Consider the following 26,117-nt stretch of genomic DNA (forward strand, 5'->3'; position numbering starts at 1 on the left):
TTCATGACCGACTCACTATGGCCCATCGACCGTCTTCATAGCCGACTCACCATGGCTGGCTTACCATCTTCATGGCCGACCTATCATGACCGACCGACCATCTTCATGGCCGACTGACCATCTTCATTACCGACTGTCAAACGGCCGACTGCCAAATATATAAACACAATATCATAACCGTCACAGGCAGTTATTAGTCACATATCGCGGCGTAATTAGTGGGAATTTACAATCCACACGCAATTATGGCCCGATGATTTAGCATCATAAAATACGAGATCACGTCCGACGGTTACAACAATCTCATCTATAAAAGGGATAAGGCAACAGCATCGGTAAGCCATTTTTGGCCTGAGCTCTGCTACTCAAATCATTCAAACTTACTGTTGCCCAATCTTCCTCTTTGACTTAAGCATCGGAGGGTCTCCATCGGAAGCAACTTCGATCAGCGTGGATTTCGTTTTGCAGGTGCTTGTTTCCGACGAACACGCGACGAGAAAATTGGCCGCAACAGATTGACGCACCAGGAAGGGGAGAAAATAACTCGCAATGATAAAAACTAGAGCTCAACGATCAACAGCAACCAGATCGACGAGACACTCTTCTCGTCGGGAAGAGGCTCCTCCCCTCCCTCTAGTAGCAGAGCCTAGTTCTCCGCACTCCGTGCTCACCATGGATGTCCAGATTGCTGCAATCGTACAGTAAATGAATATTCTCACAGAGGCAGTCAAAAGCTTCCAGCAGCACTAGACCCAGCCACTACAGCCGCCGGTGGAGCAACCAATGGTGCATTCAATGCCTTCCAAGCACAGCCGCCATCATCCGCGGCGATCTCTGTCTCCTCCACCAGAACGGCCATCTCGGCTCTCTCAGTAGGATGAGCAGCGGCACTCGTGGTGCCCTCGACGCGCCACCCATCATTCACGATCCCCCTCTCTTTTCCAGTTGGTTCGAGTAAGGAAAGAAAAATGACCGCGAACACCGTCTGCCTCTCCCTCTAATTTATCGGGAGGTTCAACCTCTGGAGTCTTCCACCACCAACGGCTCGACGACTATGAACGAAAGTTCAAGAAAATCGACTGCCAACTTGCCCAGCTTCAGATGGATGGTCAGAAGTCTTCGAACGACTTTGATTTTCGTGCTACCCAACCTCTCTCCCGACTTATCCTGGATGAACCGATCCCACTCGGTTCAAGATGCCGCATGTGGATCCCTATGACGGTTCTACCGACCTAAGTGATCACCTTGAGATCTACAAGGCTCTTATGACGATCCGAGGGGGCAACCGACGTCCTTCTATGCATCAGCTTCTCGACTACACTTCGAAAGGCTGCTCGAGCGTAGTACTCCGAACTTTGATCGAAAAACATTCACTCCTTTGGACAGCTGGAACATTCCTTCGTGGCCCACTTCAGCACTAGCCGAAGGCCATCACGAACCTCAGATAGTCTCTTCTCGATCAAGTAAGGAGAGATCGAAACACTCCAAAATTTCGTGACCCAATTCAATGCGGCCACACTTGAGATCAGGGACCTCAACGAAGACATGACTATATTGGCCATGAAAAGAGGTCTGAGGGGATCCTGATTCATGTAATCTTTAGACAAGACCCTCTCCTGGACTTATGTCAAATTTCTAGAGCGTGCATACAAGTATATGCACATAGATGAAGGAACTTCTGACTGACACCAAATAGAAAGTAAGGGTCAGAAGATGAAGAAACAGAAGAAGGAAGAAGCTCCGGCCAAATCAAGTTGGCCACCTTCCAACGAGCGAGCTTCGCCTCAACAACGGAGTCCAAGATCGAACTACGACAGATATGACTCCTATACTCTTCTCTCTGCTCTTCGTGCGCAGATCTTCCTAAAGATCGAAGGAGCAGGATATCTACGACAACCCCCACTGATGAAAGCGTCATCGAGAAGCCACGATCGAAAAAAATACTGTCAGTTTCATCGTGATCATGATCACGATATTGAATAGGGCATCCAACTTAGGGATGAGATAGAGGCTCTGATTCGACGAGACTATCTCGAAAAGTATCGGAGAGATCCGTCGAATCAACCTCCTATCGATCAATGACCTTAGCCGCAGACTGAGGAAGTTATAAATAATTAGCCGACTGCATGCATGATCAACATGATCTCCAGATGACTGAACTGAGGGATAACTCTCGAAGAAGAATCGGCAAAACGACAATAACTCAATGTAATAACTTTCGGGGAAGAGGATGTTCGGAGAATTCAAACTCCTCACGACGATGCTGTTGTTATTCTGACAATTAGCTAATAAAAGCATGACAGATGTTTTGTTTTATTTGACTTTCTTTCGAATGCAGCTACTCGGAGAATTCAATATATTGCATCACTCTTTAAGTTCAGCCGACTATTAAATGATGGGTAGTCAATTCCTGTCAACATCAATATTTCGGCTTTCATTATAAAAACTAGAAGATCGACTATCTCGACACCGATTATATTTCGATTTTCACTGTAAAAGCCAGAAGATCGATTATCTCGACTCCGAATATACTTTGACTTTAACTATAAAAGTCAGAAGATCGACTATCTCAACACTGACTATATTTCGACTTTCACTGTAAAAGTCAAAAGATCGACAATCTCGACTCCAAATATACTTTGGCTTTTACTATAATAGTCAGAAGATTGACTATCTCGACATCGACTATATTTTGAATTTCACTGTAAAAGTCAGAAAATCGATTATTTTAACACCGAGCATGTTTCGGCTTTCATTGTAAAACCCAAATAATCGACTTTATCTCGGTGCAGAATATATTTTGCTTTCACTGTAGAAGTCAAAAAATCGACTATCTCGATGCAGAATATATTTCGACTTTCACTGTAAAAATCAGAGAACCGACCTATCGACTACAACTGGAGGCCAACACTAGCGGTGCAGACTTTCTCCACAAAAGTCGTGCTGCCCGCATAGTCGACTGTCCATCGAAGCAGCTGGCTAATTTGCCAACTTAGCACCAGCTAAGAAAGGCAAAATGTCAAGACGACCAAGATCGGATTAGAATCATACCGACTCGGCTACGGCCAGTCGAAGAATATTCGGCTTGCCATCGTTTATCATAACAATACGACGTATAAGCCCGACCAAGGTCTGGGCAATAGATATCCGACTTACCATCGTTATCTTAACTAAATACGTCGAAAACTATATGACTAGTAGATTTTGAAGTCTGCAAAATAGTCGGATCTACAATCTATAAGCCAGAATTAAAACGCATGACGCCAGTTCGTCTTTTCGATGTAACGGCTGCCACCGACTCACCTTCCGCAAACGATGCCTGACACCAGATCTCCCTACTGATACGATAGTTTGAGGATGACAAAGTGGATGATCGATCGTATTTCGAAGAATGTGGTGGCAGAGTCGAGACTCGACATAACAGATAACAACTCCTTTCGTCTAAAGCAACTGACCGCGTGGCTACGCACGCGACAACTCACCATTGGACTCAAGAGTGGGGGGGCAACTGTTGGGATAAATTGACTGACCCTCAAATATCGATCAATCTCCAGCCAAATTCGATCAACACCCGACTCTGTCCACCAAACAGATGGACGATCCTGAAAGTGACTACCGACTGAGTTTCGACCAACTATGGCTGATCGACCGTCTTCATGACCGACTCACCATGGCTGACTTACCATCTTCATGGCCGACTCACCATGGTCCACCGACCGTCTTCATGGCCGACTCACCAGGCCGACTTACTATCTTCATGGCCGACCCACCATGGCCGACCGACCATCTTCATGGCCGACTGACTATCTTTATGACCGACTGTCAACCGACTGTCAAATGACCGACTGTCAAATATATAAACACGATACCATAACCGTCACAGGCGGTTATTAGTCACATATTGCGGCATAATTAGTGAAGATTAACAATCTACATGCAATTATGGCCCGACGATTTAGCATCATAAAATGTGGGACCACGTTCGACGGTTACAACAATCTCATCTATAAAAGGAGTAAGGGAACAGCATCGGTAAGCTACTTTTAGCCTGAGCTCTGCTACTCAAATTATTCAAACTTACTGTTGTCCAGTCTCTCTCTTTGACTTAAGCATCGGAGGGTCTCCGTCAGAGGCAACTTTGGTCAGTATGGATTTTATTTTGCAGGTGCTCGTTCCCAACAAATAAACGATAAGAGAATTGGCTACAACAAAAGTTCATAATAAATCGATTCTCCTTGCTAGAACCATACTGTAGTCTCTCACTCAGTCCCTCTCTCGTTCGCTTTACATGGCTTGGTATGGAGGTAGTGGTCCAGATTCTACATGCTCAAAGATTTGGTTAGAAGATGGCTCCATGATGACTATTTCTTGGACAACGGGTGTATCTTCTACTCCTTGAGACATTTAAGCATTTGGCTGTTGATGTCGTTGATTTCTAAATGACATGGTGGCGATAGGAATCAACCAGTTGAATTTTAGGCAAATTGTGCTTCTTCATCCTTAGAGCCCCGATTTTGGCCATCCAACTTTCATCTTACTCCCATTCATCTTACAAGTGTTGATACTGATTGATATGCATCGAAATCGGCCATGATAGACGTGGCAGATTGACCAATAGAAGCTTGTTGTTGGGGTGAATATCCGAAATTACAGTCTTAAAGAATGATCTTACTCAAAGGAAGACCGACAATCACTTATATAGCTAAATTGAGACAACCATCGGCTATATCAAACCAATGACACACAACTGACGATGTTCAACAATCCATCCGATAACATAATTACTATATATATATCCACGATTACATCAATATTTAATCAATTGTATTACTCGATGGATAGCCGAGAATCTGAGAAAAAATCGTAATACACGATCCGAAATAACTGACATGAGCATTAGCTGTTTATAATTGAAACATCGTGGGCCAGAATAACTACCCACTAAGTCCACTTGAATTTGGCAACTCCCACATTCCCATATTCAAGGGACAGGGGTTATAGAACAATGATAGACTCCACTTTCATATAAAGGGAGATAAGAGGGGGATCATGATAAGTTTTTTTTGATATATATTAAGCTCTCATTTTTATGATTTTTTTTTACTGTTCTCTTAACTCCGATTGACTTAGACGGCAGAAGACCTCGTATCGGATAACTTCTGCAAAAGAACTATATCTTGCAGATTCTTTCCTCACCAATGGCAAAATGTATGTATTTGGCACCCAATCAAGGACCTCACCAAAATTTAGCGGCAACACTCATCATGAAGCCACAAGCCAACTAATAGAAATCTGCTATATGGTCGAACTCAAAGGTATGTGGAGAGCCTTTCAAATTTCAAACCCCCCCAAATTATTGACAATTCGGTTATGATCATAAATGGTTTCTATAACCTTGTGACGAGCAAATACTGTGTAGGTGAGATGCATGGGCGACATGCTCAAGCATGAATCGGGAGATTCGGATTTGTTATCAAAATAGCTGATATGCGTATTTCATTTCCTCAATGATAGGTGCCATCGTCCGTATAACTCACTTTCAAAGGACCCTCCAAGTAAGTGTTTGTAAGCTCTATAAATGTTCTCGTATTCTTCTTATGCTCCCACTTTTCTACTCTCAGAATGTTTTTGTTGTTTCGTGAGAGTTGAGTCCAACTTAGACATCGAGGAACTCCGATTGAACACTTTTGACCGATGGACTTTCTTTATCTATGATGCTTAAGCTGGAGTGTAATGCTGGAACCATCATCGGAGTACAACCATTTTTATTTTTTTACCTCAGATATATGTTACAACCTTCAGGTTGATCCCTTTAACTAGGACAGTAGGCCCACCAACTTCTCCATTGACCTCATTAACCTGGTGCTTGGGTTAGGCTAGATCTCAGTGGCAAAATTAATCATTGTAGTTTTCTTATAATTAGAGCTGGAACTAGTTGGGTTGGGCCAGGCCGTATTCTTACTTGAGCTTGGTTCAAAATAATTTTTCAATTGCTTCAGACCATGCTTAAGCTCAATTTTTTGGAAAAAAATGATTCGAGCTCGGTTCAAGCCCGAGCCCGATTAGGCCAATCCTTCTCCTCCTCTTCTCCTGCTCCCCCTCTGCCTCCGGGGATCTCTCCACTGACCTCTCCTAACCCCTTCGCTTTGCCCACTACCTTTTTTCCAACTGCATATTCCCCTCTCTCGTCCTCAACGAGCCCGTCATAGCCAAGTCAATCAAGCACCAACTCGCTATCTCTAAATAATTTGCCGATGCCTTGGCCTTCATTGTCCTCCACTCTAAGCTCATCATCCGCGCATGCATCGACTCCATCCACAATCGTTAGACCCTCCTCTACCTCCTCAAGCCCATCTTTGACGGTAGCCGCTATGCCGACCCCCTCCATTGGTAATCTCCTCACCCTCCATCTTGACCATGAAAGGATGGTAGATCCATAGGGGCGATATGTCCATGAGTCTCGACATCCTAATCTCCTCCTCCAACGTCGCCACTGTCATGGCAGTGATTGCTGAGGTCCAACACGGATCAGCTAGGGATCAGAGAAATTGAACCCTAAGGCTGCTAGTGAAGTGGTAGCAATGGACATCAGACCAATGAAGCTGCTACCCGTCGCCGCCTAGGAGAAGATTTTGAGTGCCTGGTTCCCTCTTCCTATTTCAGTCGGACTAGATGGAGGAGGAGGAGGCGGTGGCGATAGTGTCAAATGGGTGGGAGAGGAAGAGGAGGGAGAGGAGAACCAAGCGAGCAAAGAATGGACCTGTAATCATATCGAACCAATGGTATATTTAAGCCTGGCCCAAAAGAAGAATAGGCTATATATTCAAGTCCAATTCCGATTTGATTTTGTTCAAGCCTAACCCATAGCTCGACCTAAAGTCAACTCGGCCCAAAACCATTTCCAACCTTACCTATAATGTATCGGGGTTCATCCAAATACATAAGAGGAAAAAAAAAAAAAGGAATGAAGATTTTTTTTTTTTGGATGAAGAAAAGAAGTTTTTTTTTTTATGCTATTAATTTCAATGCTATTAATTCATAAATGGATTAGGTAGGATATACAACACTAGAATTTCTAAATAATCTCGAGCAACAAATTTTAGTTGTATGTTGTAAAAACTTGGACCAATGGAGAGATAGACTAAATTAGCTTCGATCACGCTAGAATGCAAATCACATGTGAAAATCTCAATATACTATAATAAATAAATAAATAAATAATAATAAATAATGATAAATAAATTTTTTTATGTGGCATGGTAGCGAATGCATGATCAACCTTTATGCATCTAATATATATATATGAAAGTAGAAACTTAAAAAAAATGTGTTAGCAAGTTAAACCGTTGATATAAACATCAACTCATTATTTATAAATGCTATATAGATCAAAAAAATTATAAAATATTATTAAATTAAATTAAAAAATATTATAATATTAAATGACTGAATTGTAGTCCATATATATGATTTAGATGTTGTGATTAAAATATGATATTATTATATTTTTATAATTAAAAATTACTCATATATATAATAAAAAATATAAATAAATATTATTTTATTATATTAATTTATTAATTTAAAAAATAATTAATTTTAAAAAATAATTATTTAAAATTTATAAATAATATGCGGGCTCAAAACTAATCCCTCCACCGTCGAGAGGTCAACGTAACCAACGACGGGTAACCAGGCCCGTCTGGTTGCCAAGCTGTTCATGGGGTTCGTTTTACACGCCCACCAAAGTGCCGATCAAATGCAAGTGCCCCGTCGTATACTCGAGACACACGCGCCGGATCAGATACAAGCGCGTGGACAGGTATAGCGGCTGCGGGGCCCACACGGAATGAATGGTGCCTTCAATCTCACCCCTTCATTTTTCTCCGGCCTTCCTGCTCTTTCTTTCTTGCATGCTAGGGTTGTAAATTGCGATCGCTTTCTTCGTCTTCCTTGATCCATGGATGCCTTGGATTCCGTCGTCGATCCCTTGCGGGAGTTCGCCAAGGACAGCGTCCGTCTCGTCAAGAGATGCCACAAGCCCGATCGCAAGGGTAAGTCACGATTTCGGGTCCCCGATTCCGATTCTATCGATCTGTACGATTTGATGCGTTGTATCGTTCAGAGTTTGTTGTTTTCTGTCGGTTCTTTGATTATTTCCTTTGGATCTTGCCTGATTTCATACGGATCGGGCCTGCAGAATTCACGAAGGTGGCGGTACGCACGGCGATCGGATTCGTGGTGATGGGATTCGTGGGGTTCTTCGTGAAGTTGATCTTTATCCCGATCAACAACATCATAGTCGGATCCGGCTAGGTAATGCGATCTGCACGTGAGGGAAACCGCTAAGATTTAGTCATACCGTAAATAATTTCCAAGTATTGTCAGTCATTAATTCAGAAAAAAAATGATTTTGGTGCAATATCTGTTATTACAGTCGTTTTTTTTTTTTTTTTTTTTTCAATAGTTTGTTTTCGTTTTCTATGGCCAGTACCCGTAGCTATTATATCCTGGTAATCTTTCATTAAAAAGCGAAATTTTCCCTGTTTTTGCTTCGTATTGTCTTCCGTTCATCAGATATGAAAAAAAATAATTGCTGTTGGTTTGGTTTCTGTAGATCTCAATGAAGCACTTTTGTAGGAGGTGGATATTTGCCATTCAGAACTTATAGGATTTCTACACCATTGACATGAAATTTCGTGCTATCCTCTCTTCACTGTATAATGACTACTGCTTGTTGGTATTTTTACGTGTGTTTTACTTGCTCAACTTGTGATGAAGATAAATGTGAGGAGTCCTTAGACTAAATCGATACCTGGTTTTGGCAACCGTCTACGAACCCAGTTACACGGAAGGGTTGATTTACATTGAAACAGTAGATTGAACCCATGTTATATCACTTTCCTTATGGAGAAGGAGCTATCAGTTATGGACATTGTAGAAAATTAATGAGCTCTTACATAGATCACATAATTTATCAAATAAAGAAATTGCCTGCCTTTAGGAGATCAGCTTTGGTGGATCCTGAGTTCAGATGAAGTATGTTATTTGGTTTACTTTGTTATTTGTGAAAGGAAAAGGCCATGGATTTTGCTGGATTGCCCATTCACATACCATAGTGGTACTTTTACTCTAGGAAAAGGACACCATCCCCTTGGTTTCATGTTGGACGAGTAATTGGCAGACGATCTCACAGGTTCTGTAGAGTATTATTCTTTGTGAAAACAAATGATCATGGTATGGTGAAAATTGAGGGGATCGGATAATAATTAGGATAAACAATCCTCTTGTTGATGCAATTTGCTTAAAATGGTATGCACATACACAGATTTCCACTTCCAAAAGAAATTAGCTGCTGCAACTTTAGGTTCACCAAATATCTTTATCTCTTAAGTATGGTAGGTCTTACAGTTTGAAGTCAGAACTTCATGGTAGTTTTGTACTTTTTCTTAGATAGAAGTTAAATCACTTGATTTTCTGCATTTATTTGGGGACTACTTCTGGAGGAAGGATTCTGCATGATTTGGTCAGCTGGTAGAGTTACGACTATAGATGGAGATCAAGGCTACTTTTGGTCAAGAAAAATTAATATTGCATCGAGTGAATATTTCAAGTGGTCGATGCAGCAGATTTGCAGCTGTGTGTGAACATACGCAAGAGTGTCTCTGGCCATGATAAACTTTCTGGCTAGTGCTTGAATGATTTATTGATTTGTTGGTATAGTCATTCTTTTGGTGCACTGTATTGACTAGAAGATGGACTTATCATGAAGTTTCTAGTTGTTTGAGCCATGACTTGGTGTTGGAGCACATTGGATGTAGAATGAATGAGATGGAGCTCCAAAATATTCAGGATGTGGAAGTGCTTAGAAATATTCATATAAAATATGCAAAGTATTACAAAATAATATAAAATATTCAATTACGTGTTTTTTATAAGAAATTCATAATATAAAGTTTCCTATAATGTGCGGAATAGATGATAGCATTGCCACCATACTTTTTGTAATACAAAATATCCAATTACGTGTTTTTTATAAGAAATTCATTATATAAAGTTTCTATAATGGTACAGAATAGATGATAACATTTCCACCATACTGAAATTACTTAATTAAAATACCTAGCAAAAGCTTTTATCGTTAAGCAGCTTGTATGGAAATGAGATTTTGAAGCAAACGCAATATCTTTGGTGGAGGATTCCAGCTACTAAGTTAAATCTGTGAGGCCCTCAAGCCTCTTGTCCATGTGAGGCATCAGATATTACCGAGTACAACATCTCCTATGGATGATGTTACATGCAATGAAGCTTGAAAAGTTAATAGTTGAATTTTTGTTCATAATATTTAGATGCTAATAATTGTCTTGTATGTGCAGTGGCTTTATGTGAAATTCCGTAGTGATCCCCTCTTTTTCACAGCATTTGTTTACATGCCCTCACAGCACTCAACATTCATCTTTGGCATGGTTGTGCTTACCTTTTCTCATTGAGAGGAAAATCCAGTCTTGTGCTCTCTGTCTTTACTCTGTCTTTCCCCTAAATGCTTTTAGCTAATTTTGCATTCCCAGAGAGATTGAAAGATGACTTTCTTTGTGCATGCTGACGGAATGAAGGTATTGTCTGAAATAGAATTTTTTTTTATTTTTTTTTTGCACCTGTTTGAAAGGTTAAGTAAAACTGGAATTTGGTTCTTAATTCTGATGAATATGACAATTTTGGGCTGGAAGGTGTTGCATTTGGTGGAAAGTTAGGCAGGCCATGTTAGTAAGAAACATCTTTCATTTGCTTTCTAGGGTGATGCTTATAAGATTGAAGAGTGTACATGCCAGGAGGCCATGCTTCATCTTGGAAATGGAAAATTTGCTAGGAAACATGGATACGGCAAAATGGCTGCCGTACCCATGTCAGATATGTTTCCGATACGGAAACGCTGGGGACACGGTGCGATATGTGCCCACTGCGTGTTTGGCTGTTTTTCCTCTCTTTTTTGATTTTTTCGGTGTCGGATACGGTTGGGATATGGCTGGGTACTGAAACATTGGTGTTTTTATATTAATCTTTTAGGATTTTTGCTTGTAATAACTATACATTAATAATGCTTATTTTTTAAACATAGATGCTCTTGAGTTATGATTTGTGTTTATATGTTAAATTTATCTTAAGTATTTATGCTTCTATATTAATATTATATTAATTATATATTTTTTAATATACCGTATCTCAACCGTATTGTATCTTATATTTTTAAGAATTTGTCGTATCTCCGTATCGTACCGTATCTGTGTCCTGTATCGTATTTGTGTTTCCTAGAAAATTTGCGATTTTGAATTAACATTACCTTTTCCTCCAAAAAAAAAAGGCAAAGAAGGAGGGAACCGGCTGCTTTAACATTTAAAGTCGTGCACAATCTTTGGAGGGAACTCACCAAAGATTTCATCTGGAACATAGCATTAAAGAATTAACTGTTGTAGGAAAAAGTTGATCAATTGATTGGTCTCATGTAATCAATGAAGTTTATATTCATTGATTTACATAGGATGTGCATGGGTTCAGGATTTGCCAGATCTTGTTCACTTCCCAAGTTTAAAATGTTGGGGGTTAAACTTGAAGCATCATCTCTGTTCAGTCTACTGCAGATGTGAAAGTTATTGAAAATCATGCGCTTTGCACGATGTATCGGAGGTAGTTGATCATGATGTCATGGACCGAGAGCCATATTCCAAAGATGTTGAGGGATTTCTTTTGCTGGTTGGCAAGCCAATGTTGATCCTGACCTATGACCACCACTTGCTACTTGCTAAGGGTGCGTTTGATTGCACTTTTTTATTTTTGATTTTAAAAAATATTTTTTATTTTTTTTGATTTTTACTATTGAGTAAAAGTAAAAAGTATGTTTGGTAACTACGTTGCTATAAAGTAAAAGCAACGTTTGGAGATGACAGATGAAGAGCTTGATGAGGGAGAAGGTTTGGAAGGGAGGGAGAGGAGGTGGAGAGGTGAAGAGCTCAAAAAGGAGAAGGATTCGGGCTCTTTACTTTTTAATTTGGTGTTTTAGATGTGAAAAAATAAAAAAAAGCAGAAAAATAAGTTTTAGAAAGCAAAAAATTTTTACTTTGCATATAAGCAATTATTTTGATTTTTGATTTTGCTTTTTATTTTCATAATGTTACCAAATATTATTTTTTATTTTTATTTTTTAAAAATTAAAAAGTAAAAAAATATTTTTTTAATAGCTAACCAAATGCACCCCAAAAGTGTTGCCTGCAGAACGACTTTAATCCATTATCTGCATTATGTACTGGATTGGTTATGCTATCACTGCTTTCTTTCTTCACTGTGGAATGACTAGACCATCTTTTCTCCTTTAATCATGTGGGTTGATGACTTCCATTAATGTTCCTGTACATTTTAAGGATGCTTTGTGCCATGAAATAAGACACAACAAGTAGTATTGGAAAGGAGTTCTTGAACTTGATCTCATGTTTGGTAATGTGCGAAAATGGGTGGTAGGTTGTTCTCAGTATGTTGTTTTCTACATGTTTGGTAGAGGCAATGATACTTAACCTTTTTATGGTAGAGGAGCAACGTGTATTCTGCTCTGAGATTTCTGTTCCTATATTGAAATGACGGAGCATGGTTTAAAGAATTGGGGATCTTTTGATTGAATTCGAAAATTAGTTCGTCGGGCATTATTAGCATGGTGGGGAAGATTCTCGTATGGGTGGCTTTAGCTTCAGCAGTTTTATAGGGGTCTCATTTAAAGCTGATCATGAGCCGGGCTTGGTAACAGAAAATGTTAAATGTTAAATAGACTCAGCCCCAGCATATGCCCGAGGCCTGCTCCCGACCAACAATATGGTTTTTATGTCCGAGGCCTGCCCGTGATAAGACTCTCATCGGACCTTCAGGAGTGCATGTTTTCTCTTCCATGGTGGAAAATGCAGGTCTGAGTTTTAGGATTGTCGCCGGTCCTTAACAATTCAGTTGTAACCTGTGTCTCGCTAGCTGCTTGATATAGCTGCATCTGAGACATAATCATCTTCACCCATATGCGTTCTCATTCATTTTTCTCATTTTTGTATGCTCCAGGGTTTTCTCAATGCATTTCTTTTTTGAACATGTCGTTGACAGCGATATTCTGGTCGCGGCTTATAATTCATGATTCGGTCGTTCTAGTACGGTAATGTAAATTATTATGTGGTCATCCGTCCACATTGCATTGCGTTGCATCTTATTCATGTCTGGACGTGTCTCAAGTTCACAATATACATTATCATGTTCATCCTTCTGACTCTACCATGTGTTGCTTGCAGAATAAGAGCCGTTCTAAGAAGAGATCGTAGAGAAATGATACATGTGCCAGTACATAAGCTCCAGTTTCTTTTGACTCTACGAAGGACGATTTCATTAATACTAAGAATCTTTTTGCCACATTAGACATTTAAGGCAAGCTGGTTGGCTTTGTAGTCGCTTTCTTAGGGATTTTTTTTTTTTTTTTTTTTTTTTAATGTGAGTTTACCGAATACATCATTTTTGTGGTTAACTCCATTTACTTGAATTTGATCAGGCATCAATCATTGTTTAAATCTTAATAATTTATCCTTGGTGAAGTAGCAGGCATCTAGGTGTTGCTGATTGGGATTCATACGGATTGGGATTTTTCCCTAACGAAGTGATGTTTTTCTATCATAATCCACAGTTTTCTTATGATTTGGATAATAATATTCCAGATGGCCAGCCCTGTTTCGTCTTTGCATCTTAGCAAGGAACTTCGAGCCGGTACGAAATCAACTCGGATTTAAGACACCTTGCGAGTCGAAGAGGTAGCTTATGTTAATCTCGTGAGGACAGGCCCAAGTTGGCTCAGCTGCAACCTCAGGCCGGAAAACAGTCATATTACATTATATCTTGTATCAATATTATATATTATAGAATATTCATGTTATATCTACAGTATTTATGATATATTATATCGTAATATATTATTAATCATATCAATATCGTATTATTATTTAACTATATTTTTAAATTATCATAAAAACATATTATTGTATTGTATATTTATATTATAAAATTATTTAATATGTTATTTTAATTTACGTTATTTTCCTATGCAAAAAATATCATTATTAATATAATAATATACTGAAAGTACAAATAAAAATATTAAATATCAAGTGATATATTTTTATAAGATTAATAATTTATAGAATGAATACATATGTATTTTATAGAATACATTAATAATTAATAGGTTAATATATATATTAATAATGTATCATAATATATTTTATAGGGTTGTGGATATCTGGTTGAAATTTAGTTTAAAATATGGTAATCCAAGCTTACAAAAACAAAAATTAATAGAAATTATATTTTGTAACATTCATAATAAAAAAAATTCTTGGCTTCATACTCTAGCAATAATTTTATTAATAGGTTAATTCTATTGGGTAGCAAGAATGGGAGTTTCTATTAGCTTATAATCCAGGTTTGGAGCCCTACCACATGCTAATAAAATTCTTTGAATGCTCCGATGAAGAGAGAGGATGGAGGGAGGAAAAAAAAAATCTTGGATAGATGCCTTCCATGTTTGAATCTGTGTATGCATTTCATGTTAGTAAAATCTTTCTTCTAGCCAATATCTCATTACCATGTTGCATTTTACGTATTTCAATCTATTGTTGCTTGAAAAAACGATTGTAGTTTGGGAGATATGCTATTTCCATTCAATTGTGAATGTCATGGATCTATGACCGTATGCTGCCGTGGTGATACTAATGATATCTGTCAATATTATCAAAGCAAGCAAACTTGTTGGCCTACTTCAAATTTCCTTTGAACGTCTCACCTTTCACCCCGAAATTTCCTTCAAAGATTCCCTGAAGATTCTACGTGATGCTAGGACCCATCCTATTTCATCGGTGTACCGGTCATGAACGTCGAGATCACTTTAGAATGAAAACAACCAGCCCACTATTTTGCAACTATAGTGGAATGTTCTTCCAATCAGATATATGTCATTCGCTTATGGTCCTTTTGGAGTACTTTACTGGCGACCAGCAGCTTGGATCGCACGGTTCTCTTCCCCATCTCAACACGCAGTCTATTACCGAAGAAAGGTCCAAAAGGGGCTCTCTCTTCTTACCTAAAGAACAGTCCAAGGCCGAAGAAAGGTCCAAAAGAGGAGGAAGAGGAACAGAAAAAGATCAAAGAGTTCTAGTTCCTCACGTTTATCCAATCGTCCGATAAGTTAATAAAGAAAGATTTACTAGTGCTGATGTCAACCCATTCAAAACCCAGAAAAGGCAGTATCTGATCGGACGCCAATGTGGAGAATTTAACAACTCTAAATACCAATCCAGTGGACCGGGCAGCACCTGTATCTTTTCTTTATGCTTTTTTTTTTTTTTTGTCGAAGAGAAACACTTCCAGCTTGCCATCAGTTCAACTTTCAATTTGAACCAGTCATGCTTCGCACTGCGTACTTCGTTGTCATATCGTTGTTCTTTCAGAACATTGCTTCTACGTATCACTGAAGGAGAGGTCGCCACCAAATGGTTTCAGTTGGATAAACATTAATTAACATCAAGAAGTGTTTCGCAGATATAGGAAGTGCCTAGAAGTTGATTGATAACCACAAAAAGATCAATTTCCTTCAAACCTTATTAATGACCGCCTCACAAGCAGTTAGCAGAGGAGACTTATCATTAAGGAAACAATGTTCAGATATTAACATGCAATGAATGTAGAATGGTGCCTAACAAGATACATACATCAGAAGAAAGAAACATCAAATGAGTGAAATCATATACATCTGGGTGCTGCATCTACAAAGAAAAGTTGAAGAAAGAAAACCTTTTTTCTGTGTTATCTACAATGAACAGGATGGACTGGATATGGAATGCCAATATGATAGCATTGCAAGATAGTCTGAAACAAATCAGCCTATACGTTCCTTCAGGCGACAAATCTCCTCCTCTTGGCTACCAAATCCACAAAATCAGATAAAACGGCTTCAACAGTTTCTGACTCCATGAATCATAAGCGTGCTTGAGCTCCAACAAACATCATGCAACTGATAACCAACCTGGAGACCAATGGGGCATAGCGTTTAACCAACATGTTTTGATGGATCAGATCAGATCTGATAGACCAAGAAGAAAACCTTGTGTTTATTCAGAGAGAGCCTTCAAATGAGACTTGATACTGGGATGGTGTGGGTGGTTGCAATGATGCATTGGCTAGACCCTGAAGCATTTTTATGACGTCAACTGTATCATCAAGATAGTACTTAGCTTTGCTCGGTTTCTCACCTACAGTGCATGCAAAGACTTCAGATATTGCTGGCAGTGATGGATTATTCATGGAACTCATGATGCTCTCAAACATGTCTTCATCAGACCGATCATCTCCGATGCATAATACAAAATCTGGCTGTTTTCCTCTGCTTAGCATGGTCGCAAGAAGATTTTCCACCACCACTCCTTTGCTTATACCCTGCATATGATCCCACACATACAAGCCAATAAGTCATTATAATCCAATTTAACAGTTATCAATGAAACAGAGAGGCAAGATAATTTTCTTTTAAAATGAAAAACACCGCATGAGTGCCAATATTTGCAGGTCGGCCAATTTGAAAGCATGGCCCATGCAGGTGTGGAGACTTCTTTATGAAATCCAAATCAGAAGCGTGTGGGGATGTTAACCCTCTTATACATAGTCAGGAGATAGGGTTCACAAAGTATGAGGTGGGCCAAGATTGTCTAGAAGTCAATACTAATCTACGCACCTTTAGTTTGAAAGCTATGTTCATTTCATAATTGATAGATAATGGACATTCTTTTGCCTAGACAATTCAGAAAAGGCGGGGAATTTATAAAAGCTACAATAGTTCTTCTTACCTGAGGGTTTATCTCTACAATATGTTGGCCCCTTTTCACAACCACAGGTTCGTTGGCAAGCACGTTCTCTAGATGATCAAGGAGTTCTTTGGCCTGGCATGACCCAAATTCAGGATCAGCATCTTGATGATGCCAGACTAGTGCACTTTCTTTATGTTCAATGTAAGAGCCATCGGTTGCCTCCATGTAGAGCCCCATTACAGGTTCTGCAATCTTTTTCCAGTCAAAGTTGGCTGTAAACATGCATGACTCCCAAGGAGAATCCTGACTCCACCTACAGCAACAGAAAACAATTCAAGATAACCCATCATGAGCCACACAAAATCCATTATCCTCCCTTCTGTTGAAATTATATGAAACAGAAATGCCATTACTTAATCATATATACAACATGAACTGCAACAAATGTAATAAGTTACAAATTATTATTACATTATTAATTAGAAACAACTACAAAGTATGATAAACTTCATTCGCACACTCCTCAATAATGAGCTTGGATTTGCTGGATTTCTTTTTTATATCCAAACATCTAAAATGCCAATCTACAATTACATCATATGATCCAACTGATACCAGTTTGACCATGAAAACTTCTATAAAATGCCATATCAATCTTTGTATCAATCAATTATCAGAAAGATCAGATTTGTCATCATCATGAATTAGTGTGCCTAATTCTTCTTCTATCTCTTTGCTGTAGAATTCACATCCCCTCTCTCATCTTATTATTAATGATCTTCGCATGCAAGATCCTAATTCAGATATCCTCATCTTTTCTATATGCTTCACACAAAAACCAAAATAAAAGCCAAATACCGCCACATAACTTCATATAATTACACATAACGATGTACTAACCAACTTTATATACAGATAAGGAAGATACTGTGTAAGTCATAAGTCTGAATAATTTTGTCTTGGAACATTTTATACTTCCACACGTTCAAGATAATTGTTTCTTTTGACTATAACTCTTCCAAGGTAAGCAAGATTAGAGAACATTGTATTTTAAAGCAAATGTAATAAACAAAGAAATTAAACAAAAGTTATTTACCTTGTGAAATATCCATGCTCAGCAGAGATTCCTAACTTCCCACATGGCGCGAACCACTTGCTCAACTCGTCCTTTCCTCTACCACTGACAACAAAACTACATTCTTTGGGTCTGAGCACAAATTGTTCAAGATCGAAGTAACTTCACTGCTTGGTGTTTTGTTGATTGAAGTCTTCGGCATCATCGTCCCATCATAATCCAGTAATATTAGCCTGCTATTCGTCCTCCTGTATGCCGAGACTATGTGCTCGACTGAAAGCTTCCTGAAATTAAGACCGAGCGCAACGACTCGGAAGCTCATACCAAATCCAATCCCCCAACACCTCCTGACGAAATGGTTCCTGCATGCCCGCTGCAAATCCTGATCGAATGACCTCGCCCAGTAGGCAACATCATGAGAGCAACATACTTATAGTGCTTGTCGTGCCGCAGCTGCTTCTCGACCTCAGGCATCGTGATAGCCAAATTCATGGCCTCCGCCACGGCGTCCACATTCCAGGGGTTGACCCGAATTGCCCCACTGAGGGAGGGGGAGCACCCGATGAACTCCGATACCACGAGCATGCTCTTCTTTGGAGATCCTTCCAAGGCCAGGCTCCCTTGCCGGCATACGGTGTACTCGTATGGGACCAGGTTCATCCCATCCCTTACCGGATTCACTACGCAGCACTCTGAGACGGCATAGAAGGCAACCTTCTCGTGGGTGGGCACCGGACGGTCGATGACGACGATGGGCTCGTAGCCGGGCCGGCCAAACCGGTGGTTGATCCTACTCGTGATTGAGTGGATCTCGTCCTGCACCTCCTGCACGTCCCTCCCCTGACTCCTTGCCGGGTTGGCGATCTGGACCAGCACCACCCGGCCATGCAGCTCCGGGTGCTCCTCCAACAGCTGCTCCATCGCCAGAAACTTCAATCCGATCCCTTTGAACAGGTCGACGTCGTCCACGCCAAGCAGCAAGGTCCTGCCTTTGTACCTCTCTGTGAGCACCCGGACCTGTTCGGCCGTCTCCGGCGAGGCCATGACGGAACGGAGCTGGTCCATGTCGATCCCGAAGGGGAGGATCTTGATGGTGACGGTGCGGCCGTAGTACCCGATGCCGATGTAGCCTCGTTTCGGCTGGTAGTCGAGGCCGAGCAATCGGGAGCAGGAGGAGAGGAAGTGGCGGGCGTAGTCGAAGGTGTGGAAGCCGACGATGTCGGCGTTGAGGAGGGCGCGGAGGAGGTCGTCGCGGACGGGGATGGTGCGAAAGATCTCGGAGCAAGGGAAGGGGAATGGAGGAAGAATCCGAGCTTTACCCTCGGTGAGCGCCTGCGGAGGAAGGTGGGAAGGGCGAGGAGGTGGTAGTCGTGGATCCAAACGAAGTCGTCGTCGGGGTTGAGAAGCTCGGTGAGACGATCGGCGAAGAGCTTGTTAGCGGAGAGATAGGAGCGCCACAGGGAAAGATCGAAGCGGAGGCCGCCAAGGGAGGAAGGAATAAGTGGGAGGAGGTAGTGGAGGAGCGGCCAGAGGTAGTGCTTGCAGAAGCCGTGGTAGAAGCGGGCGTGGAGATCGGGGGGGAGGAGGACAGGGACGCAGCGGAACTCGCGGCGGAGTTGGGCGGTGACGGCGTCATGGTGGGCGGGGTCAAGGCCGTCAGGGAGGCCGCGGAGGGTGCCGACGTGGAGGACCTCAACGTCGGCGGGGAGGCCGGAACGGAGATGGAGGACAAGGGCGTCGGGATCGTAGGAGAAGGACCAGCCAGAGGGAGCGGCGGTATCGGGGGTTGCGCGGAGGGGGAGGTGGTGCGAAACAATGATCCGGCGCTGGGGCGGCGACGACGGCGAGGCCGGCGGGGAGTCGGCGGCGCCGGAGGTGGAGAGGATGCCCGGGTGCCCCATGACACGGGGGAGGCGGGAAGGTGGGCGGGGCGACGACGGGAAGTCCAAGTCGGCGGCCGCCAGGTCCAGAAGGTTCGTGGAGGACCGAGAAGGCATCTCCTCGTCTCCTAAACGTCGTCCTTTCCTCTTCTTCTTCACCTCCTTCTTCTTCTTCTTCGGTTTGGGAATTAGGTTTAGGGGTCAGGGTTAGGGTTTGGCTATCGGTGGGTGTTGCAGACGAGAAGGAAGGAGAACGCGGGGTTCATTTGGTGGGTCTTCTTTAACTTGGTCTCCTTTTGCCTGCTTCTCTCTAGGGATTGTAGAAACGGAGGGTGAGGACACCAGGAGGAGAAGCCTCGGTTTTCCTCCGCCTTTTTGCTCTTGTGGACGTAATCGAGCTCGTCGACGGAGAGGGGGAGAAAGCGAGGAAAAGAAGAAGGGGGGAAGGGGATAACTTGGAAGGCTAGAGACTAACGGATTTATATTATCCGAAATGACGAAATTACTATCGAGGGACAGGGTATTTTAGGTATTTAGAAGATTTGTGGTTGGCGGGTTTGAAGTTGGTCCGCGTGGACTCGGTGATGGGATGTTTCGTTCAAATCACGTGTGGTTCTCTTATTTGGCCTCTTGAGTCTTATCTTTTCGACTCCCGCAAACAGATTTGTGCGGGACTGGATCTGCCGTTGCTCTGATCCCTTACCTAAATCCCGTCCGCCACTTTGTGGCGTCACGATTGGGGCGTAGTTTAGATCGAGGCACGTCACCGGGTTAGAGAACACCAGAACAGGCGGCCACGTAGAAACCTACGAATACGGTGCGTTGCAACGAGGGAGGGACGGGTCCGGGCGAAATGGTTCGCCGGATTTAAGCCGAGTACAGTCACCACCTTTCGGAGTGACCGGAAATGACTGCTCATTCGATTTAATCGACTTGTTCTGATTCAAATCGATGTGATTTAAAAATTAAATAATATAAAAATAAAAATCAAAAATTTTGATATAGAATAGCAGAGTAATGAATCAAATCGAATAAAAAATTTAGATCAGCTTCGGTTCCATCATTCAATTTTTTTATAATTTTTTTATTTTTAATTATTTATTTTTATATAATATATTCAAATAATTATTATATATTTATTATTAATTTGTTACATTATATTTAAATAAATTCAGGATCAATTGAATTTATTGATTGATAATTTTTTATATTAAAAATTAATAATCAATAAATAATGATATATTGATAATTAATAAATAATAAATCGATAATAAATAAAATATAATATATCAAAAACTATATCATCTATAATACAAACAAGCAATCAAGCAACACACCAAATTATAATAATAGATCAATCTAAATATCACCAACAAGTTCTCAACATAGTAAACAATATAAATTTTAATTATGACTTCGGTTTTCGATTTGATTTTTGATTTTTAATCGAATCCAATCGAAAATCAAAATTCTTAAAAATAAAAATCAAAAATCGAATCGAACTATATTCGATTCGATTTCAGTTGATTCGGACTGATTTTCGATCTGAAACCAATTATGAATAGCTCTAGTCACAAGAGCAAATCATGGTAGATGTCATCGAAATGCACTGGTTGATAGTTTTCATTGTTTTTAATTAAGTTTTTTTCTTGTATAATTGGATACTTAAATTGGGGAAATTGCCTTATATATTTTTAGGTAAAAAGTAAATAACACCCCATATTTTATGAATACTTGCAGATACCCTCCTACATTTTCAATTTCAGCAATGTCAACCTATATTTTATAGAATTTTGCAATTTGATCTTCCGACGAGTGAAATTGGGTTCCTGTTCGCCGCCAGTCTTGCGTGGCAAGAAATTAACCATTTGGATCCTATTTGTCAATTTGACGGTCAGTATATGCTGGCGTGGACCATTTAGTTAGACAGACTCCCCGCAAATGACATATACCTTTTTCTTCCCCTTCGGTCAAACCATCTCTCATTTTTTCTCCAAACATGCTCAGTCACTTTCAAAGATTACTTTCTCTCTTATTCCTCTGAAATAGTAGGTGCGTTTCTTTAAGATTTTCATCGTGAGTTATTTCGGACGATCAATAAGAGAGACTCCTCTATTAGTGAGTTGTTTTCATTTATTTTGCTATTTTTCTCAAAGTTAGGATTTGTAATTTTGGTTTTGTAGTTTTTTATGTCTGCGTGCTTCCATTTTCCAACATATTGTGACTCTTTTGCATGTCTTTAAATGAAATTTAACTTAATTTTTTAACATGAATATTATACATGTCCATGTTAGTGGGGGACATGCTCACTGTGGACTCAAGAGATCTTCGTTCACCCCAGGAAGCACTAAAGAGTTAGTGCATTGCCTATTATTTATCTCATTTTTTATTGCTGTAGTTAGACGTGATTGCAATCAGTCCGCAGTGATTTTAGGAATCTTTCTTCACCCCAGGAAGCACTAAAGAATAATAAAATCCTCATATATAACATGAGTAGGTTATTAAACAATAGGTTATTGGAATGCATGAATGGCACTATAATAACTGGTTTGTATAAATTACTTCTTATAAATTATTTTTTTTTTGTTTGTAATGCAGAAATATCAGATCCAAATCTAAAAAGGACTAAATGTTTAAGTGATGATGATGTTGACAATGAACAAGATTCAAGCAAGAATGAGCAAGAAGATAGCGTTGATGAAAAGAAAAATAGTGGGAAAGAAGATGAGATTTTGAGTGATATGGAGGTTAAAAACTTGCAGATACTGATAATAACTTTGAAGAAGATAGTGAAGTAGGTGAACAATTTGATGAATACAGGATATATGTCACTGAAGAATCAAGTGATAATGAGGACTTATTTGATGCAATAGGTAAAGATTCCTCATTTGGTCCTAAAAATGGTCCGGCCAATCAAGTAAAGGATAAAAAGGATAAACAAACACTTGAAGATGGAGATGAAATTATTGAAGAAGCCCCATTTGAAGAGTTGTATAGTCCACTACACTCAGATGACGATACTATTAGGGGCCATAAGGATCCTGAATTTGATCCAACAACCATGGATGATCTTAAGTTATCGATAAGTTATTGTTCGGAGATGTATATCAATTCAGAGAAGTCTTGAAAAACTTTACTATAAAAATGATAGGGATATTGTTTTCATCAAGAATGAAAAGATGAGTCACTATTGAGTATAAGAACAAAAGTGGTTGGAGGCTTCATGCTTCTAGTGTATGTGAAGAGATGTCTTTCCAAATTAAAACCTTTAATCCAGTTCATAATTGTGGAAGAAGTTTCGTGAACTGACAAGTGATAACAAAGTGGTTAAGCAAGAAATATGTTGATAACTTTAGGTCGATTCTGAAGGAAAAGTCAAAATTTTCAAGGACCAAGTAACGAGGGAGTATCAAGTGGATCTGTGTGAGCACATGTTATATAGAGCAAAGAAGCAAGCTGTTAAGGATGTACATAGAAATAAATAGAGCAGTACACTAGAGCTTGGGATTATGTAGAGACTTTGAAAAAGCATAATCTAAATAGTTGGATAAAAATGATTGTTGAGAGACCTAAAAAATCTTTGCATTCTAGATTTCAAAAGATGTTCATATGCCTAGAAGCCCAGAAACTTGGATTCCTATCAGGTTGTAGATCTGTTATTGCGTTAGATGGCTGTTTCATTAAAAATAAATTTGATGGACAGATTCTTACTGAGGAGCAAAAATGTCAATAATAATTTTTTCCTTTAGCATATGCAGTCGTAGAAGGCAAGATAAGAAACTCGTGGGAATTCTTTCTTAGTTGTTTATTGGAGTTTATCGACCCAATGGAGCACCATGGATATAGGATGCAATGGTAGGTTGGTCGGTAGTATACTACCCATCCCAACCCGAACTTAATACCTATACCAACCCTACCGATACTCATCGGTAAGAAAAGATACCATCCCATACCCAACGGTTCGGGATACCCGTGGGTAACCCATTTCCCCATACCCAATCCATACCCGCCCCATACCCAACCCATACCCATCCATTCTATACCAAAAAAAAAAGTAAAATAATTTTATGCATACTATCAATCAAAAATAGAATTACCAATTATATATACATACATCCATACATACGCACATACACACTTCTAACACACACACACATACATACATGCATACATATATGCATGCATACATATACATACATACATATATATAATTATATATATATATAGAGAGAGAGAGAGAAAGAGAGAGAGATCATATATATGTGTGTGTGTATATGTGTGTGTGTGTATATATGTGTATATATATATATATATGTATATGTATATATATATATATATATATATATATATATATATATATATATATATATTCGGATATGTATATATGTATATGCATATGTATATATATATTCGGATATGTATATATGTATATGTATATATATATTCGGATATGTATATGTACATATATATATATGTATATATTATATATTGGATATGGTTCGGATATTACCATATCATAGGTTCGGTCGGTTCGGTAGAAATAGCATACCATACCTACCATACCGTACTATAGTTTCGGTTTTACCCAACCCGAACCCAACCCAGTCAAACCTATTTTCGGGTTTGACCGGTTCGGGTAGGGTGTATACCATCGGTCGGGTTATTTGCCATCCTACATGGATAGGTGTTCATGTCAGATAGGCAGAAGGTAAGTTAGGATCACTTTGGATGCTTGAAATATAAGATTTTATATTAAGATCATTGGTATTTGCTTAACCGAATTTTATTACTATTTCGTTGTAGGATTTGATTGAAGCTTTTGGCAGTGTAGTTTCAGATGCAAAGCAAAGGATCTGCATGCAGCATGTATGCAAATTTCAAGGATAGAGGGCACAGAGGCAAAACCCTGAAAGATGATCTTTGAATGGCAACATGTGTATATAAGGAGTTTGAGTTTAACAAGTGCATGGAGAATTTGAAATTGAAATCAAAATCTGCCTATGACTACGTCATTGGTATTAAGAATGAGACATGGGTAGGACACACCTTCAACCCGAGGTCCAAGGTAGATCTAGTTGTCAATAATCTTTGTGAGTCATTCAATTACTATATATTGGAGAAGAGGGATAAGCCTTTTTGACGATGATGGAGTGGATAAAAACAACACTTATGCAAAGATTTCAGGTAAAGCGAGATGGATGTAGGAACTTTCAATAAAAATAATGCCAAGTGAACAAAAGATGCTTAAAGTGGAAAAAGCAGCATCAAATATTTGTTTGCCTACATATGCTGGAAATATGGTTTATCAATTTGTTGTTCCAATAGGATCTTTTGTATTGATCTAAAAAATGTCTTATGGGTGTAAGAAATGAAAACTCACAGAGTTCCATATAAACATTCAGTTGTTGCCATTTATGCCTCAAAATAGAATCCTAAAATATATATTAGCCATTATTACAGGAAGGAGGCATATCTAGAGGCTTATGAGGCGATGATATATCCTATTCCTAGTGAGGAATAATGGGTCAAAACAAATTTCGAATTTCATGATCCTCCTACAGTTAAGAAGTAGCCTGGTAGACCTAAAAAAAGTAGGAAGAGAGGTCTGAAGAGCCAAAAAAATAGGCTGGAGTGAGAGTTAGATTCTACTCTATGAGGTGCTCTAACTATTTTCAGGCTAGGCACAATTACAAGACCTGCAAGAAGGCTAAGGGACCTAACTTAAAAATTTGGAAAAACAAAAGAAAGACCCGCAGATGTAACTATATTTAATTGAATGTTCATATATTTGAATTGTTGATTTTTATGTTACTTATCATAAAAGTGTCCTGTGACAGGTTGTTCATGAACAAACTGCAAGAACAGGTCCAAGATATGTTGAAAATAGCATAGGATTTGGGCTTGTATATCAGGTCACCTGTGACTAATAATTATTGATACATTGATCTAGATTAGGTTTTTTACATGAAACTAACAAGTTTATTATTTTTTTGTAAGAACTTGTGCCTACAAAGAGAACCAAGTTCTTTATTAGAAGAGACAGCCGAGGTAGGGGTAGAGGTCAAGGTATCATTCCAAGTCAAGGGAGTAATGTATCATCCCAAATTAGCCAAGTAAAAAGTTCTGAAAGAAGACAATGATACTTGATACATGGACTTGGCTTCTCGGGATTTTGTGATTTCAGTGGTCTTGTTATGGTCCTATTTTGACAGACACATGAATGTATTACATTTATGTATGTGATAACTTTTTTGAAATATTATATTTGATATACTTTTAAACTATTATATGTGA

General features: G+C 39.5%; 1 protein-coding gene and 1 long non-coding RNA gene across 2 annotated transcripts; one reads left to right on the forward strand and one right to left on the reverse strand.

Annotated features, from left to right (window-relative positions):
* The first annotated feature begins 7,867 nt into the window (after positions 1 to 7,867).
* Positions 7,868 to 13,645, forward strand: LOC105050773 (protein transport protein Sec61 subunit gamma). Its single transcript, XR_833089.4, has 3 exons — positions 7,868 to 8,054; positions 8,201 to 8,316; positions 13,314 to 13,645. It is a non-coding gene; the product is annotated as a protein transport protein Sec61 subunit gamma (long non-coding RNA).
* A 1,981-nt stretch (positions 13,646 to 15,626) lies between these two features.
* Positions 15,627 to 20,288, reverse strand: LOC105050772 (probable alpha,alpha-trehalose-phosphate synthase [UDP-forming] 9). Its single transcript, XM_073242548.1, is given in 6 exon segments — positions 15,627 to 16,500; positions 16,908 to 17,181; positions 17,965 to 18,058; positions 18,061 to 18,366; positions 18,369 to 19,238; positions 19,241 to 20,288. Coding segments are annotated over 6 exon segments (2,565 nt in total). The 5' UTR covers positions 19,941 to 20,288; the 3' UTR covers positions 15,627 to 16,179.
* Between the last annotated feature and the right edge of the window lie 5,829 nt (positions 20,289 to 26,117).

The sequence above is a fragment of the Elaeis guineensis genome, chromosome 8, assembly GCF_000442705.2.
Source record: "Elaeis guineensis isolate ETL-2024a chromosome 8, EG11, whole genome shotgun sequence".
In the NCBI taxonomy this organism is placed as follows: Eukaryota; Viridiplantae; Streptophyta; class Magnoliopsida; order Arecales; family Arecaceae; genus Elaeis; species Elaeis guineensis.